At 37.8% G+C, this 19,597-nt stretch overlaps 1 protein-coding gene across 3 annotated transcripts; it reads left to right on the top strand.

Annotated features, from left to right (window-relative positions):
• The first annotated feature begins 650 nt into the window (after nt 1-650).
• Nucleotides 651-15,985, top strand: tnk1 (tyrosine kinase, non-receptor, 1). 3 transcript variants are annotated; one of them, XM_079839275.1, is made up of 15 exons: nt 653-921; nt 3,902-3,971; nt 4,116-4,298; nt 4,636-4,706; nt 4,793-4,981; nt 5,084-5,236; nt 6,105-6,382; nt 6,468-6,594; nt 6,703-6,849; nt 7,342-7,436; nt 8,094-8,240; nt 8,350-8,414; nt 8,907-9,406; nt 14,646-14,741; nt 14,834-15,985. In XM_079839275.1, exons 3-15 carry the CDS (start codon nt 4,139-4,141, stop codon nt 14,990-14,992), a joined length of 2,187 nt encoding a protein of 728 aa, XP_079695401.1. In that variant the 5' UTR covers nt 653-921; nt 3,902-3,971; nt 4,116-4,138; the 3' UTR covers nt 14,993-15,985. The 3 variants fall into 3 exon arrangements, with proteins under 3 accessions (XP_079695400.1, XP_079695401.1, XP_079695402.1); XM_079839276.1 differs by having other exon boundaries at nt 654-921; nt 3,899-3,971; XM_079839274.1 differs by lacking the exon at nt 3,902-3,971 and having other exon boundaries at nt 651-921.
• The last annotated feature ends 3,612 nt before the right edge of the window (nt 15,986-19,597 follow it).

Here is a 19,597-nt window from a genome sequence, read left to right as displayed (position 1 = left end):
AGACAAGTTTACTGTCACACCCATTTATTTTCATTTGTCATTAAACAGTTGTTGATGCCCTTTATTTCAACACGTCTAATTTTTTTTAATGTCGGCCTATAACAAGAAAATAAGCCCATATTTCCTGGACAGCTAAACACATGGCTGCTTTGAAATATTTCTTTCATCCATAATCTAAATCTAATCTAGATAATCTAAAACTCAATGGATTGCACTTTAAAATAGTAAATGGTCAAATGTAACTGGAACAAAATGTTGTCAACTACATAATATTCAAAATTAAATATCAGTTACAGATTTGAATAGACACAGTGTTTTATTTATTATAAAGAGTATTGTAAAATCATATTTTATAATTATGATGGGTAATACAAAAACGTGGTTTTCAAGTACAGGGGATGTAGGCTATAGCAGGTTTTTTGTTTTTTTGTTTTTTATAGCTTTCTGAAATCATGCAGCATGATCAAAACGGACCAAGGAAAGGAAGAAGAAAGTAGAAAATATCAAAATCTACACAATTGTCAAATTTGGGGAGAAAAACAACAGTCACTATCAGTGTGATGTAATAGAGGGCATAAATCCAGCAGGTGATGAGGGGGAAGTATTAGTCAAGGGCGGAGGAGGAGGCGGAGTGAAAGAAAACTCAGACTGTAGGCTTTGAAATCACACAGAGCCGTCAGACGCAGTTTATTTAAGCACCTGTCCTTATTTTAAAAAGGACTCTTATAACCTTAAAATAAATGCTACTCAGATTAATTAAACTACTTTGTATGCTACGGCGGACTATAACATTATAAACATGCGTGAAACTCTGTGAAAATGAACGACTTATAATGGACATCTTATACCAGGAGTTCATTTGACACGAGCTGAAGAAGAAGAAGTGATTCGATTGTGGACAAAAACGTCGATAGATTATTTGTAAGTATACGCTTTTGTTTGCTAAGTAGCATCCTTATTCTGCAAAGCAAAGTGAATTATATCTTGAAATGAGTAATATATTTCACGAGAGTCTAAACAAAGGGGCTGGTTGGTCAAAACTAAGGATTTACCATGGAGTTATTTGTTAAAGAGCGTCATTTCCGCTTTGGTGTTATGCTTAAAACACTCACCTGGGCACAGGTATCTAAGTCGTCCTTATCTGCTGTCATTGCTGATTTATTAGTATATTTATTAGAAACTATTAGTATTATTGTTTGTACGTTTGCGTTCTAAAGCTACATTGAAGGCTTTCCTTCATATCGGTGTATAACAATTCCCATGTAGGTATTCTCTCTCTCTCTCTCTCTCTCTCTCTCTCTCTCTCTCTCTCTCTCTCTCTCTCTCTCTCTCTCTCTCTCTTCTCTTTCTCTCTCAAGATATATTATATAAACTGCAGTTTTTTTCCCATAGTTTCAGTTTCTTCTTTTATTTTCTTCTATTTTCAGTTTCAGGCCTATGTGTTTTTTTATATTTGTTAAAATTACACGTTTTGTAAAAAAACAAAAAAACAACAACCCTGAACTGACATTCTGTGTTTATTACTGCTGTCATCTGTTTTATGTTTGAGTTCAATTCCAAACACTCATTCTGAATATTGAGTGGCCAGGCAACCTTAAATGTCTCAAATAACTGTGCTATAATAATCAGTACTACTACTATTTTAATTGGGAAATTAGTAATGTGTAGTAATGACCCACATATTTATTTGTGACTAACTGTCCGATTATAAATCACCTGCATATGTTTGACACATTTCTATCGTTTGTGAAGTCACACCTTTTGACAAAACATGCCAAACAAACAGAAGCTGTCATTTGTTTCAATAAACTGGGTGTGCACTCCGTCATAACTCTTTGTACCACTATTTTCTGCTTTTAAGACTTTCAAGGTTTGAAACATATTTGATTACAATAATGCTGTAGAATCTGTCTGATCTATCAGTTCACACCCAGTTTCAGATAAGACTGTATGAAGTGTGAGCGGAAAGAACCAAGCATGGCTTTAGAGTCTTAACGGGCCTTAAAGTTGCAACCTGTTAAAGGTGCAGCGTGTAGTATATATGAGGATCTATTGACAGAAATGCAATATAATATACATAGCTATGTTTTCAATGGTGTATAAAGACCTTACATAATGTACCGTTATGTTTTTATTACATTAGAATGAGCCATTTCTATCTACATACACCGCGGGTCCCCTTACAGTCAAATCTCCATTTTGTGCCGTCATGTTTCTACAGTAGCCCTAAATGGACAAACTCTCTGCTCTCTCCAACGACAACATTTTTGTCCTGTGTCGGCCCACGTAGCTTCTCTATGTGCGTGGGTTATTGCAATTCACGACCTCACTGCTAGAATGCGCTAAAATTCACACACTGCACCTTTAACTGAGAATGATTTGCGTGATAATCTTTTACTGTCATCTGAAGATCCTTTTTCTCTTGTTATTCAGGGTGTGGATTTTGGGTGTAGTTTTCGAATCTTATTTTGACACTCTCAGGTTACCTGCTCAGACAAGCCCCCATAGTTTTAGAGCAGTCTCTTCAAGCATACTGGCTGATTATTCACTAAGGTCATGTGTCTGAGTTAGTCTTTATGTTGTCATAGTTCTGTAAACAGAAAGCAGCGAGTTTCTAGTTGTCTCTTTGTACGCATGCTGATAAGAGTAGAAGGTTCACATACATGTGAAGGCAACGACAGTGCGTGGCAGGCCAAAATATTTAGGAGGTTTCATTATATTCTGCAGAATCTGCACACAACTTTAAAACAGTGCTTTGCATTACTTGTGCATACAGTATGAAGGTGTTAGAGGGGGATTTCCTTGCCAATACAAACAAGTTTGAATACTTTAGAGAGGTATTCAGTGGTCATTCATAGCATAATTGTTTTATGAGTTTAATTGTATTGAACAGGTAAATCATTCTCTTTTATGCACACATGCCTGAAGTGATTGGCCACATGCCTTTCTCCTCATTGGTGTTTGTTTGGTTTATAAACGTCTCTGCTTCCTCTGCTTCTTTAGTATCAGATTGTTTTGTCCCGTCTGTTGCTATGGTTGTATCACTGTCATTCATTGCAGTTTCGGATAAAGTTGCAAATCCAGAAACTTTGCAGCATGAAAAACAAAACTTTTATTCAAATTGTATATGGGTTATAAACAGAAAACGAGGAAAGAGTGCCCCCTTCATAATCACTGAAGCTTGGTGTTTTGCGCTGTGTTGAGCAGATTCTTTCTAACTTAAACACCTCTGATTGGCCATTGCGTTCACATACTCAATAGATGTATGTCTGTGATTGGCTACATTGATCAAGACTTCAAAAACACGTTGTAAATGGAAACTTTGACGCGCTACACAGAGCACTTAAACAGATACACACAAGCGTTCTAAACTCCTATCTGCGGGTACTATGAAAAACTTTTTTTTAATCTGTGTAAATGCAAAAAAGCATTTCTTAATCTTAATGTCAATATTTACTAATAGATTATTTAAATCAAAAGTTGTATCTCAACATTATTTAGACCTGAACTAACATGAACTAACAATGAGCAGTTTTTATTAAACAATGTTAACAAAGATTAATAAATTCAAATGCATTGCTTATTGTTCATTACAGTTAGATAATGCATTAACGTATGCTAGGCTATATAAGAGGACCAGGACCTTATTGTAAAGTGTTACCAAAAATTGTTTTAAATGTATGTATTTATCTAGTTTATTTAGTTGGTAATGCATACAGTAGAATTACAGTTGAAATGACCTCTAACAGCTAAACTGGCAAATTTTCAATTTTCAATGTGCACCATCCCTGTAAAGCTAACCTGAATAAAGTAAAAAAGGATTAGAGCAGTGTGCCCTTTAAGCAGACTTTCTCAACACAGCTTTCTCTTGTTTTTTCGGCTCGCTGGAAATTCCCAGCAGGCATCCATAGCAACCCAGTGAAGTCTCTAATTCTAACAGCCATGCGGTGTCGGATTTGAATACAGCACAGGTGTATAGAGCTAGTTTCTAATGTAAATAAATACAAAACTGCTAGCCAGAAAAAGTGAATGATATGAAAAAAGAATGTCTTTCAATCGAATCATGCACTACGACTTTTTTTTGATCTCATCTTATTTCTCTGTTTGACTGTCAGAGTTGCTGTTGGACAGTCTAATAATGATGGATCATGACACTCAGTGGCTGTACTACCTCCTCGCTGACGTGCAGCTAGAGAGATTCTACCTAAGGATGCGAGATGGACTCAATGTGACACGAATTGAACACCTGAACTACGTTAAAGAAGCAGACCTTGAACAGATAGGCATTAGTAAACCAGGTTTGTCTTGTGAAGCAGTTTTTTTATTTGAAGAATCATGTTATTTAATTTCAGTCAAAAAAATATATACTTGCCACTTGTGTTTACTGTTTTCCAACACGTGCATCACAGTGCGAAATGTGTATTAATGAGTGAGAGAGTGCGTTTAGAGTTTTGCAGAAAGAGTGCATGAGAATTGCAAATGGTGTCTAACTACATTAACTTGTTTAAGGTTTTGCCAAATGAATGAAATATTTGGCAAATATGTTTAGGCCACTGAGCATTACAATGGGCTTTAGTGTTTTAGCGAAGAGTTTGCGTGAGGTATTTTCTTAGTTTTGTATTTTTTTGTCAACAGGACAGCGACGATTATGGGAAGCTGTCAAACGTTACAAAACCAACAATCGACCACAGTCGTGGGTGATGAAGGTAGAGTATTTCCCATCTTTACATACCCTCTCTGTTTATTCATTAATTTAGCCTACCTGTGATCATCACTGTCTGTTTTCTGCTAGCCCTTCAATGGTCGCATCCCTGACGGAAGTGAGCAGTATAATGGTGTTGGGTCAGGCCAGGGGCCAGACACAGGCCGCGTGCTCAGCTGTCTTATCCAGGACAGTGAACTGATCTTTGGGGACAGGCTGGGGTCAGGTTCATTTGGGGTAGTTAGGAAAGCAGAATGGCACACACAGACTGGAAGAGTGGTGAGTACTCTATAACAAATATGAGCATCTATGTTCTGTTTTTGTCTATCAAGAGGCTAGGAATAAATGTCACCCTAACTGTCTTGTTTCCTTCTTTTTAAGTTGCCTGTAGCAGTGAAAACCTTGAGGAGTGGATCATCCAGACATGAAGACATGGTGACTGATTTCCTCCAGGAAGTTACAGTCATGCAGTCTCTAGACCACCCCAATATTGTACACCTCTATGGTGTTGTCCTTACTCGTCCTCTTAAAATGGTAAACACAACTTTTTTTTCTAAAATCATATTCTTTACTAATATTCGATTCCTTGTATGCATATACATAGCCTATTCATAACTTATTCCCTTTTCATATTTGTTTTATTGTAATTTTAAGATATATCAGTCCTGCTGATATTCAGAGTAAAACACGATTGTGAGTGTGATATTGGGTTTTATATCATTTTAATATTACATTTAATATTGAGTAACTTACAGTTTAGATACAATATTGCCATTTATTACTACTTTCAAATAAAAGATTCATTCCTCAATGCATCTGTGTATTTGAGCGAATCTGTTGAATGAATGATTTAATGACTCACTTGTAAAGACCTTAATTGTGTTTTTAAACTAAACAGTTTATTCATTGATTCAGTAATTAACTCAAAGAGAATAACTTTTTGCCACATACTGGCACAACAATATAACTTGCAGAAAGTACAAAACTAAATATAATTTTATATTAGTATAACATCTTGGTGCATACATAATTTGTGGACATTTGTATTTTGCTTTACATTGGTTTTTTACATTATTGTAATCCCTCTTATATAGTGGAGTAAAATATTAGTATTGATGTGTTATTGTTTAAAGATATACACTACTGTTCAAACATTTGGGGTCTGTAAGGTTTTTAATTTGAAAAAAAAAAAAAAAGTTAACAAGGATGCATTAAATTGATCAAAAGTGACAGTAAAGACATTTATTATGTTACAAAAGCCTTCTATTTCAAATAAATGCTGTTCTTTTGAACTTTATATTCATCAAAGAATCTAGAAAAATGTTAAGCATTGATAAACATAAGAAGTGCTGGTGATGCTACGTAGGGTGACATAAATACACCTTTTCTTTTTTTTTATCAGGTAACGGAGCTGGCTCCTCACGGTTCTTTATACGACACTCTGCGTCTACGACAGGGAGAATATCCTCTTTCACGACTATGGCTCTTCAGCACACAGATTGCTGCTGGTATGGAGTACCTAGAGTCCAGACGCTTCATCCACAGAGACCTTGCTGCCCGGAATGTGTTCATGGCTGCTAGAGAGCAAGTGAAGATCGGAGATTTTGGACTAATGAGAGGCTTGGATCAAAACAAAGACCACTATATCATGACGGCACACAAACGCATCCCCTTCGCATGGTGAGAAGCTGAATTTAAGCACCAAAATAAGTTTCACTATTACCCACTTAGGTCAAGGATAGTAATTCCAGCCTCCTTTCTGTAGGTGTGCTCCTGAGAGTTTGCGTGTGGGTTCTTTCTCTCATGCTTCAGATGTCTGGATGTTTGGTGTCACATTGTGGGAATTGTTCACTTACTGTGAGGAGCCCTGGTTGGGACTGTCTGGCAGACAGGTATATAGTTGGTTTGATGCAGTTGTGTTCTGTTTATGAAGTCCAGCTGTAAATACCTCCATTTCCATTGATGACTAATTGATGTGTGTTGTGTTGTGTTATGTGTAGATTTTGTATCGTGTAGAGCGGGAAGGTGAGCGGTTGGAGAGACCTCAAGACTGTCCACAGGAGTTGTACTCTGTAATGCGTAAATGTTGGGCCTGCAGTTCTGCTGACCGACCGACCTTCTCACAGCTCACCACCATGGTAGCAGATGTAGGTGTTAAACCTCTGCCTATCATTAAATAAATGATTTAATTAAAGGTGCTGTATGTAAGTTTTTGACTGTACTAAAGCAGAAACGCGGATAAATCAACTCATCAACTTATAGTGTGCGAGTCTCCTTGACTTTCCTTTGTCAATTACGCTCGTGTCCTCAAACTGGCAACCCACGTGAGCGTTGAGTCTGAGGAGGGGCGAACTTTGAATTTGGACTGCAGTACCCATTTCAACCACTAGCTGTCATTCTTACATACTGCAACTTTTAGTGTGTATGTTTTTATCAAACAAATGCAACCTTGATAAGCATAATCTTACCAATCCCAATCTTTTGAACAGTACCACTTGTGCTATTGATATTACAAAAGATGTATCTAAACTCAGGAGCAGTTTACCCCTGGTTTTGGCACTGTGTTGATTTTACACATTTTAATGAATGATACACATAGAATGTATTTTCTCTAATTTCTCTTTTTAATGTATTTTCAGGCACAGCCAATGGAGATTCGTGCAGTAAAAGATCTCATAGATCCCAGAAAACTCTGTCTACAGGCGAATGATCTAGTGACTGTAATAGACCATGGGTAAGAGAGACCTTGGGCAAACAATTTTTATTTTAATTTATATGTATTTTTTTTCTTTCTTTTATTTACCCCTTTCTTTTTTTGTTTATTTTTTAAAATTTTACTTTAATTTTCTATATTATCTATTTCCTTTACCTAATGCTCTTTGGCAGTATTGTTAACAGTCATGCCAATAAATCTTAGTTGACTCTGATAAAGGTTGTGGGTAATTATTAACCCGTCTCCCCTCCCTTTGACTTAAAAGCATTCCATTCATAGTTTAACCCTTAATTTCAGTCAACATGAGACAGACTCTAATGCAAACCACACTTGGACAGTACAAAAATTCAACCCGCAAGGGGTGACAACAAATTCATAATTAAAACGTAATAATTACAGCAAAACTAGTTACCAATGACTTAATACAGTTTTACATATACATGACATTTGATACTATTAATTAGCATGTGCAATATGCACTAACAGATACATTGAGAGATCTGCAAATTAAGAACACAGATGTTAAAGCAGACCAAGACTTGTCAGAAAAGGAAAGGTGCTGTGGATTATTCATCTAAATGTATTTGTAAAAGTATAGAAACTAAATAGGGCTTTGTGGTAGTCCTCAGTCTTAGATGCTATAAAACTGACTGTACTTTGAATTCTGAATTCTCATAGGCTGGAAATGTCTGAGTGGAAGGGGCAAAACCAGAGAACTCTAAGTGTTGGCTTGTTCCCCCCTATGTTAGCTGCCCCTGCTCTCACAGCAGCATCTCCTGTGTCTGTTCCGACACGCAACTGGGGCCCCCCAGAACGAACAGATGAGTGAGTGACATTTTAAATGATATTGTAAACTATAAGGGTTGAATTCACTAAACAGCCACTCTAATGGGACTGGTTATGTGACTTTTGCTGTTCTATGTGAACTTTTCAGTCCCAGACGTTGGAGGATTCCATTAGCAAGAGAGAAGGCAGGCTCAAATCTGAAGAAAATGTCAGGTTGGTACTTAAAATATACTGTAACAAATGTCACACATTATCATTTGAGTATTGTTCAAGGCCCGAACTTACTACAAAAGAGATTATTGTCTTGTACACTAGCATTGAAAAGTTATGGGTCGGGAAGATATTTTTTTGGAAAAAAATGAATTCCTGTATTCCTGAAGAATTGATCAAAAAGTGACAATAAATGCTGTTCGTTTGAACTTTCTATTTATCAAATAATTCTGCAAAACATGATTTGCCCAAAAATATTAAGCGGAACAACTGTTTTCAACATTGATAATCATGTGACACTGAAGTAATGATGCCAAAAATTTAAATATATTCAAATAGTAATAACAATATTACAATTTTTTACTGTATTTTTATCAAATAAATGCAGCCGTGCTGAGCCTAAGAGACAAAATTATTTAAAAAATCTTACCGACCCTCAAATTTTTTTATGATAGTGTATCCAATCCCATTCTGTGTCTTACTCTCAATCCTTAGGCCTATCGATAAGCCTGGAGTCCATCCTTGGTGTTTCACAGGACAAAGTTCAAGGTGCTGGTGGGAATGCAGCTCAGAGAACCGACCCACGCAGACTCATGCAGAGTAATTTGGTGAGAGACCCCCGCAGGTTTAGTGATGCTGTTGTCATCCCACCTCCACGCCCACCACCCCCCAACATCAAATGCATCAGCCCACCTACCACCAGCTTTAAAACCCAGATGATGATGATCCATGATCGGAGAATAGTAAACCCAGCTGGCTGGACCCCTCAAACTCCTCCACAGCTACAGACACAATTCCAATTCCATCCACAGCAGCAGTGTTTCGGAACTAACAACCTTGTCAGGATGGCACATCTGGCCAAGTCAAGCCCTCAGTTGGATGATGGCCTTGAGAAAGAGAAGGAGAGAGAAAAGGAGCAAGAGAAAGAAAGAGAGCGGGAGAAGGCAAGGGAGAGGTATCCACCGCAAGTTGACAAGGAAGCAGTCATAAAGCAAGTATGCAGATTTCTTCATATTTTCTTCATGTCAAAATGTCTTCAAATTTAGTTGTTTTATAAATGTGATTTCAGCACTAATATAATTTTTAAATAAAGAACTGACAAATATATTTATTAAATATAACCAGTTTGTGGTCAGTAAGGTTTAAACACCCCCCCCCCCCCCACACACACACACACACACACACACACACACACACACTCGATGTTTTGTCAATTTAAGCCCATGTTATCTTGACAGTAGAACCAGCATACTAGTTCCACGCCCGTTCTCCACCCCCAAACTCAAGGTGTTCTTTGCCCTTCACCATGCTGGTTCTGCCACTGCTCATTTAGTTTTATCCATATCCACCAGGATACTAGCTCTGCCTCTTTGGTAAAGTTTGCTACCAGGTGCTTCCTAGCCTGGCCGTTAATCCCAAGCAGTACAAGGGTCCTGCAAAGCAACTGCCCTTCGAGAATTAGCGCCTCATCTTTCTTAAGATTACGCTCATGTGCTTCTCGAATCCTTTCTTCTCAGGGTATTGTCAGCGCGATAAGTAACACCTTCTTGGTACTAGAGCACAATATCAGGTCTGAGGCTAATATGAATTATTTCTTCTGGGAATTCAAGCTGCTTCTTAAGGTCTGCCCGCATCTCCAAGTTGTTTGCTGTGGCCAGGAATCCTTACTCCTCATCTCTGTTGTCGCGCTCTCCCCAGAGGAACTGAATGAAACAAGGCCCCTTAAAGGGTTAGTTTACCCTAAAATGAAAATTAGCCTATGATAATAAAGGCCTTCTGAAGTGAATTGATGCGTTTGTGTTAGAAAAATGTCCTTATTTAAAACGTTATAAAGTAAATAAACAGTGTAGCGCCCACACCTCTCACGGTAGCCAGCTGAGTTAAAATTTGGTCATGTCGGCAACTAAATTTCCCATGTACCAAACTTGACCTGCACGAGGAGAGGACATACTCAATTCAGTTGTGACCCATTCTGACATGAATGTCTGCCTGACTCTTGTGTCTTTGCTGTCTTGCAGCATCATTGCCTGCCGTGTTTTTGTTTCCTTATACTCCTCCACCACTGATGTTACTGGCAGCTACAGCTTGCTGCCTGTACTATACACTTTTCTGAATGCCCAACCATCTCCTCAAATAGTTGTTCATCTTCCTTTCCAACCTCTCCACAGTAGAGACTATTATTTCATAAATTAGCAGTGGCCAGAGCACTCTAGGTAGGACTCCATGCTGGTATCCCCAGGTAAGCCACTCTTTTCCAGGGTTTTATCTTCCTTAAACATTTCCATCACGTTCTGCTTGTCATTTGAGATCTGCCTGTACCACTTCTCCAAGCATTTCACTGGTTTTTCTTGAACTGTTTGAATGGTGTCCTGTTTGGTCTTAAAGCAAACCCGATCCTGGAACTTCTGGAATTTGCAGGTTTGAATTCAATCCTTGCCCAATTGGCAAGCTCAACCAAGTCCTTCAGCATCCACCACGCTTCAGGTACAGGTCTTACTATAATAGTCAAGTCATCCATGAATGCTCTGATTGGGCACCTGTTGGGTGCCATTTGCCAGTACTGCACCCCGATGTAACTTCTCGGCTAACTTGACAAGGAGTTTCATTGCTGCTGAGAACAGAATGGCTAAGATTGCACATCTTGTGACAATGCCCACCTCTAGCCTCTGCCAGTCAGTGGTAAATTTCCCGCAGGTAAAAAGCATGTTAACCTTACTGAAGTAGCACTGCAGGAGCTTCTGGAAGTGCTCTGGGACATGGTTGGACTTCAGTGTTAACTTGTGGGGTATCGTTCCATAGGCAGGTCAAGCCACAGAATTGTCAGGATACCATGGTTCCTCTTTGCATCTTCAGTGATTTAAGAGATTACGTTGGTATGCACAAGACAACCAGGAACTAATGTGTCCATATACTCATTATCCAACACGAAATTGGTCAGCCTCCTTACCCTCCACATTGAGGGGTGATATGGTACGAAATTGTTAGATATCTGTGGAATTCACCTCCTAATGGTGCATTCACACCAGATGCGAATGAAGCGAAGAAATCACACTATTCACGCATAGTTGGACGCTTGAATATTTTGAGTTTACTTGCTTCATTAGCGCGTGAAATTCACTTCATTTGCGTGTGACATTCACTACACAACAGACGCGAATTCGCACCATGGGAGGGGCTTCTGCCAGCCGGCTTGTCTCGTTGTGAAATGGCTGACATGGATTGTTTTAAAATACGGCGAATAAGCTCAATTTGCCGGCTTTAACTAGCTTGTCGTCTCAATAGGGTGAATTCAGGGTGATTGGGACACTTTTTCCAAGTCATCTCAATGGCAAAAAGTGTCCAAATCATCCTGAAATCACCCTATGTATAGCTCAAATTGAGTAAAGAGCGTTTTTTACAACTTACCAGATTGTCCAACCTCCTCACTCACTTTCTTCCAAGCACGACCCTTTTTATTCCTGTTTCTATAAAGTATGAAGATGTATCATACAGCTTCGGGTATCCACATATGATTTGTCCTCATTGTTGTCACTACTAGAGCAAGCGCCTTATTGGTTAACACTGCGCAAATTTCCGCCAAAGATCAGATTTTTCAACTAGCGCAATTTGCGCCGCAGAATGTCTATTTGCGTCTTTGCATTGACTTAACATGTAAATCACTCGCGCGAAGCACTTCATTCGTGTCTGGTGTGAACGCACCATTAGAAATAAAACCTCCCTCAGAAACCAACCAATCGGCAGCAAGGAAGTTCTTCCACCATGCCACTTTCAGGAACCTCCAGAGTCGCCTCCGGCACCTTTCACACTGGTATACCGTTTGGTCCTGGGGCTGATCTTCCACTGGCTTTCTCAAGGAAGTTGTTAATTTCCTGCCAAGTTGGTCCCTTTAGTCCAAAAGGAATAACTGGTTCCACCAGTTTGATGCGTTTCTCCATCTCCAAGCTATCCAAGCTGTCACTTTAAACTTGACTGAAATGTTACTCCACCTCTTCCTTTGTTGCTTCCAACTCTCCTGATCTTTTGCCACCCTGAAGTTTTGACAGATACTTGAATGGATTTCTGATAAAGCTCTTCCTTTCCTTCGTCTGTTCCCTCCGGTCTCTAAGGTGGCACTCAGCTCGACGTAAGATCTTAATGGCACTAAGCTTTTCCCCCCACATCTCCTGCAATTGCTGCTTCCAGCACCTGGTCCACATCATAATCAAACATATTCCAGTCCTTCTTTGCTGATGAGGTGGGCCAGTTCACTGGCTCTTTCCGGGCATCTCCTACACTAGTGTTCTGCACTGCTTGTGCGTCCCGAGTGTCTTATCCCTTCAGATACTTTGACGATGCCGTTGCTGCCACCCACTTCATCACGTGCCCAGAGATTCTGAGGACTGTGGTTTTGCCTCCTGCCCCAGCCTCTCCTCTATCTCACCAGGTTGCTAGCACTTCATCTTTGTCTGGTTTATTTTCAGACAACTTTCGTTTTTGCATTTCTTCTCACATCTGCAGACCCAGAATACATTGCTTGGCTCTTCCCGAAAGTAAACATTTACCCTTTAAATTCTTGCACCCTGGACCAATACAAGTCGATAACATTATTACTAAAAGTTTGCTTAGAAGTATTTCCTTCTAAAGCAAGATGGTATTTGACTCTGGTAAGTTTATCTATAGTAGACTGGTGGGAAGAGGCCTTGGATGGCAACATGCCCAACAGTATTGGCAAAGTAACTTTTAAAAGTAATGTTACAATATTACGTTACTCCCTAAAAAGTAACCAATCCTGTTACTTAGTTACTTTTTATAGGATATATATTTTATAGGAAATATTTTATATTATATTATTGGCAAAGTAATGGCCCTTTAAGCCAGGGATGCATCAAACTGACGATCGGGCTGTTTTTGAGCGTCGGCCGTCCCTTTTTTTTGTCGACCAATTCAACATGTAGAATCGGCATCGGGCCGTCAGTGAGAGCGGTAAGCAAGCGCTGCATTGTTTATGGTTTGTATACCCACAGTCTTAGAATTGCTTTCCCTTTTTGAACGACAAATATATCTCATTTACACGCAGGCACAGAACGTGTGTGCTAGTTGACAGTAACCTGTAGTCCTTTTGGTGCGTTCAGGTGCTGTTCAGGTGGCGTTTTCTCAGACACGAGGCGATGACAGTTGGCTTTCATCAGTGCTATTTCTTTGGCGTGTCCCTACCTTTACACAGCAAAGTCTCAGGCTGAAGAAAATGCAAATTCTTGCCTGTACAGTAGAGGGCGCTGCCGTTTTGGATTGCAGAAGAATAGGAAGCAGGAGAGGAAAGTTCAACACTCTTCAGCAATAATAAAAAACAAAACACAAATGTGATGTTTATCATCAGTCATTTTTGCTTATTAGTATGGTTTAATTGAATCATCAAAGATCAGCACCTAAGTCATTGGTTAATAAAGTGAGATTAAATACATAAAATATATGTGTTATTTAACATATTTAATTACTGCAGGTTTGCGTAATATTTTGATTTTACATTTCACTGTTTTATTCATTTTGAGAAACACTCAATCTGTTATTGTGCAAGTGAGATGAGTAAATGCATGCTCACATTTAGTCTAGAAGAACTACAATAACCATCATGTTAACACAGCGCACACAACGCCTCTGCACTTTCGATTTCTCTCAACATGGGGACAGGAGTGGTGTCATTCAATCAATGGGAAAACAAAGTAATTTGCATTGCTTATATGAAAAAATAACTCCAATATTTTGTACATTTATAATGTGTTACTAGTTTTACTAGTTACTAGAAAAAGTAATCTGATGAAGTAAGCTTGCATTGCCCCAACACTGATGCCCAGTGCATTATGGGTTTTCCTACCTATTTGACAAAAGGGAAGACAACAGCCTTTTCCCCTGTTTTCTATAGCCAGTTAGCACCAATCTTTATGAATATTTTTTTTAAAAGTGCCTTTCTTCTGTATAGGCAGCCAAGTTTTATTGAAAGCCCATTTTGCCAGAGGTGAAGTACCAAATCAGCCTATTAGAATGGTTTCTGAAGGATCATGTGACACTGAAGACTGGAGTAATGCTGCTGAAAAATCAGCTTTGCCATCACAGGAATAAATTACATTTTAAATCAATTAAACTAGAAAACTGTTATTTTAAATGGCAATATTTCAAAAAATGACTTTTTTTTCCTTTTTTTCTTTTCTTTTTTAATAAAAAAAAAATGTGTATAACACAATTCTCTTTTGTCATCAGGTTCAGGAGGCGGTACATGGAGTGACCATTGAGGAGGTTCAGAGAGCTCTGCATCGCAATGACTGGAATCCTGCAAGGGCGGAACAGCAGCTTAAGGTAACAGAGAATTAACTCTTGTTCAAAGTAAATTATTTCATTGCATACATTATTTTGATTCTGACTCTTTTGGGTTTTCCTTACATCATCAGACAGACCAGCTGTATCATATGAATCAGTGCTCTCGTGAGGAATGTCAAAAAATCCTCGCTCGCTACAACTGGGACCTGCATGTGGCAAGCCGTTACATTTTCCGACGGGTTAAAGAGAAAGAAAGAACTGCACCGGATAGAAGAGGAGACAGAGTTTAACGCAAGACAATGTTAACAGTTAAGATTGTTCATAATTATTTTTTTGAGATATCACTGAATTGCCAAGAGGTCACACAAAAACCCTGTTTTCCTACCCTGAACAAGTTTCCATTCACCTCCAATGTGAAACATTTAGTGACTGTATTATTTTCTTGATGGATAAATTGGTGATATCAGTTGTTATTTTACATCTGTTTGGAAAGACAGCATAATTGTTCGTATTAAATGGATGTCATTCCAGTTGCCATTGTGACTGCTTATTGTTAATTTACAGTTTTTTGTATTCAAATAGTTTTGTTTAATGTTAAAGGTGTAATAAATTCAGTGAAATTGTGTAAATGTATATGATGATATGGAATGTTAGAAATATTTGTATGTTTATTAAAGTAAAACTTGCATTTTTCAATTTTTTTTTTTTTTTGATTTTCTTACAATTATTAGAAATTAAAACATAGGGCCTACAAGGCTATGGAAATGCTGTGTATTGTCCATAAAGAGATGATTCAGTTTCCACTAATGTTGTAATTAACATTTTCCACATCACGTTAGGTAGCCTACGTGTAGGCGATATTTATCACAAGTACAAAGTGTGACAAAATGCTGACAGAAAATGTCCACGTTATTGTTTCTGCAGTTGTAAAGCATTAAGCCTGCGCTTGTAACATATTGTGACATTAAAACATATCGAAAATAACAAGCCCAAATCGAGGCAAGATGACAAGCCAGGTGATGTAGCTGTTTGCGATTTTCTTGACTTTAACCTTTCCAATGTGATGAATGAGTTGAATGAAATAATCTTTAGTGAGTCATTATTTTGATTACTGCTACCGTCGTGTTTTTTTTCTTTACACGTAGGACGTTGTGTAGGCTGTTGCATGTTTCATGCTTCTCTTTGACTGAATGCTAATTATTTGTATGTTCTTGATCACATAGGTCTCAAAAACCGCGGAGTGGCATGCATGTACACAATAAAGTGCATTGTATCAAATGATTAATTTAAATGTTAGTAGCCTATATAGTAGACTAGTTAAGGCCACCTAATAGCCTATAAAGTCGGTCCGTATCATCAAATAGGCCTAGATTCTGGACCAGACATGCTGAAGACACGTTGAGGTAACAATTTATGACTAGAGCGCATATATATTTTTACTCAGTAAGTTTTTTGAATTTACCAAACAATAGGCCTACCGCCTATTCATTATCTGGGCGAAATTAAAACTAGCAAGTGACATTGCCATATTATGGATATGTTCCTGGAGAATTTGGATATTATTAGTAAAACACTTAAGAAGAACATCACCAATTTATAGAACAAGCATATCTTGCACCTTTTTGACTTCCCATGTGACTTCCTAGCCAGCCATTGGCTGTCTAACATGATTGTACTGGGTCTTGATTGCATAAGGTGCATTTAACCTTTTATTTTGGTGGGCATAGAAATTGGAAACATTTTTCCTGTTTTCAAAGTCACAGACTATATATATATATATATATATATATATATATATATATATATATATATATATATATATATATATATCCAATTCGTTGTTGAAATATAATCTTATATATATATAATGAAACACTGATTGAGCGATTGCACGACATATGATACGTTTCAGTAAGTGTTATCCTCAACATACCTTAAGATATTAATTCATGATTATTCTTCTGGAAGAGATGATCACTCGCGCGCGCGCTGCTTGAATTGACGCGCCTGCTGCTTGAATTGACGCGCCTATACAGTGATCATTCAGTCGTCACATTAAAGAGTGTCAAAACTACCTTTATCGTTTGAATTTCGTGATGATTTTTTTTTGAATTTTCGTGGACTGAATACTTAATATGTTCGAGTGGGAACTAGGATTGAAGTGTTTTCCGCGCTTAAAACAAGCCAACTGTTAACTGTTAAAGCACAGCTGCCAACTCTCACGCTTTCGCCGTGTGACACATGGTTTTGCCTGTTTTCACACGCACTCACGCCACACATCCAATTTCTCACGCAAAAAAAAAAAAGTCCGATCTTGGGCCGAGACTCGTTCGTCCTTTTCAAACTCCCTGACGGTATGGCGCTGATGAGCGCCACTGAACCCTATGTGCTGCTGTCCATATATGAGTAGATGCCTAGCGAGTGTTTCTATGGGCCGCTTTCGAGCTGTCAAAGCCGGTCGTGAACGCGCTTTGTGAACATTCAAATGTTGCCTGTGCGTCTGCAACCGTATAGTTATACGCATGCTGCATATGAATATCTATATCTGCAATAGACTGAAGCAGAGGATTTAATAAGATTTAGTTTATCATTAATGGTAGATAATTCTGCATATGCTAAACATTATTTTAACATAGTTAATATTATATAATCAGAGAAGTTAATTGGAAATAAATCATAAACCATAAACCAATCAGCCATCAAAATAAATTATTTATAAAATTAGTAATAAATGAGCTTATATGTTTAATAAACATCAATATAGAATATTTATTCAAACCAAGTTTTAAGTAGGCCCTATGCCTAATCATTTTAGGTAGGCCTATTATTTGAAAGCTTAAATTCTCAAAAATCCTCCTGTTTTGTAAAAAACATCACATAACTGAATTTAAACAATTCTTAAGAACAGGGAAAATTATACACTAGGAGTCAAAATGATAAATTATACATTTATTTAAAATACGATTTTATATAATATTCTAGATACATTATTATTCTACATTATTTGAATGCACGTAGCTTATCAATCCAACAGTTAACACACATTTACAACACTGTAGCCTATGTGTAAACTGTGTAAAAATAGGGGTTTTTCTTTTGCATTCCTCTGAATTTGGCAGCAGACTCCCTGAATGAAAAAGCAGAAATATGTCGGTTTTTCTTCTTTAACTACTCTTAAACTTTGTTTAATTTAAGCACTTTCTAAGACCAATGTTTGTTTTCACATAGTTGCCAGTCCTTGAATACTGTGTCTGAAATTCAAGAACCGTAAACCATGTGTTTTTGTGTAGATCCAAACATTATAATTGCTAAACTAGCACAATACATGAAGCAACCATTGACTGCCATAGTATTTTCCCCTACTATGGCAGTCAATGGTTGCTCTATCTGCTTGATTACAAACATTCTTCAAAATATCTTCAGAACAAGGAAACTCATACAGGTTTGGAGCAACTTGAGTAAATGATGACAGAATTTTCATTTTTGGGTGAACTATCCCTTTAAGGACAAAAGATTAGGCCGCGCCACAGTGCATACCCCACCTCCTCAAAAAAACATTTTTCTAAAGGCCATAATGACTATAATGTTATATTAAAAAGTTAATGTAGAACATTTTTAGATGCACTTGGCTACGCGTTTCAGCCGCATATATTCCCATTGAAAATAAACGCATTTTAGGACAATGCAAATACATACAAGAACCATATGTGTACTACTGAGCATTAACGTGTTTCATGGAGTGGAAGATTTGATGACTAGTTGCCTATAAATATTGTAAAGGTGCAAAAAGTCAAAATTCAGAGGCATGTTATCAATAACCATTTTTTTGAATGTGTGATCAGTGTGGCCAGACTGGGTAGACGATTTCCAGCCCAAAAACCTCACCAAATGTACATTTATATTTAAAAAAAAATGGTTATTGATAACATGCCTGGTTATTGATAACAATTGAGACTTTTTGCACCTTTACAATACTTATAGGCAACTAGTCACTCCAAGAAAAAAAACCCAAAACTTGAACTGCCAAAATAATGATATTTTATTGCCATACCAATCAATGTTGATAAGTAAGTTACCATTTTTTCTCCTTAAAACATAACATTGATGATAAAAATAAAAATAAATCCCAGTAAAACGGATCAAATATGACTATATGTCCAGGTAGAAACTGTCAAAACGGCAATCCCTCAGAAAAACACATACATAATTTTCAATGTCAACAGTAAGAAGCCAATTTACATGCACAAAGTGCCCAATATAGAAACTGGAAAAAGCAATGTAATAATCAGGCATTTCACACGTTAATGCTCACACCACTGCCAAAATGCGTAATTCATTGATACTGTACAATAATCCGTCAACAAATAAATAACAATGCGCTTACCTTTGTGTTGCACTTTGCTTTGACAAAACTACAGTATGTCTTTCGTGAAGTACATGGCACACGCACTTAGCACAGTCAAAACGGATTAATCGTTGATTTAAACCTTCAGCAGCTGTCGGGGTTGCTAGTTGCAGATGTCCTAAGTGTGTAGCTATATGATGATGGACAGGAGTCACAGTTATATTTATAAAGAGTCTTCGAGTCACATGTAATTCACGTTTGAGAGTTGAGTCACTCTCCCACCCTTTACTGTAGATACAACTTACTGTATATTTATGCCACTGGCATAGCGATCACTGGAATATACAGTTACGAGTTATCTTATCACGCTAAAAACCCGGCTAAAGTCATGAATGAGCATGTGTTACGCCTGAGAATAGACAGGGAGAATAAATCACGAGAGATTGAGTGATGTGCTGCGTCCCAATTCGCATACTATCCGTACTAAATAGTATTCGAAAAAAGAATTAGTATGTCCCAAATCGTAGTATGTTGAAAAGAGTATTCCAAA

The sequence above is a fragment of the Gobio gobio genome (assembly GCF_949357685.1).
Source record: "Gobio gobio genome assembly, chromosome: 2".
NCBI classification, from domain to species: Eukaryota; Metazoa; Chordata; class Actinopteri; order Cypriniformes; family Gobionidae; genus Gobio; species Gobio gobio.
The sequence above is the reverse complement of the archived record's forward strand: the minus strand, read 5'-3'. Positions and strand labels throughout refer to the sequence as shown.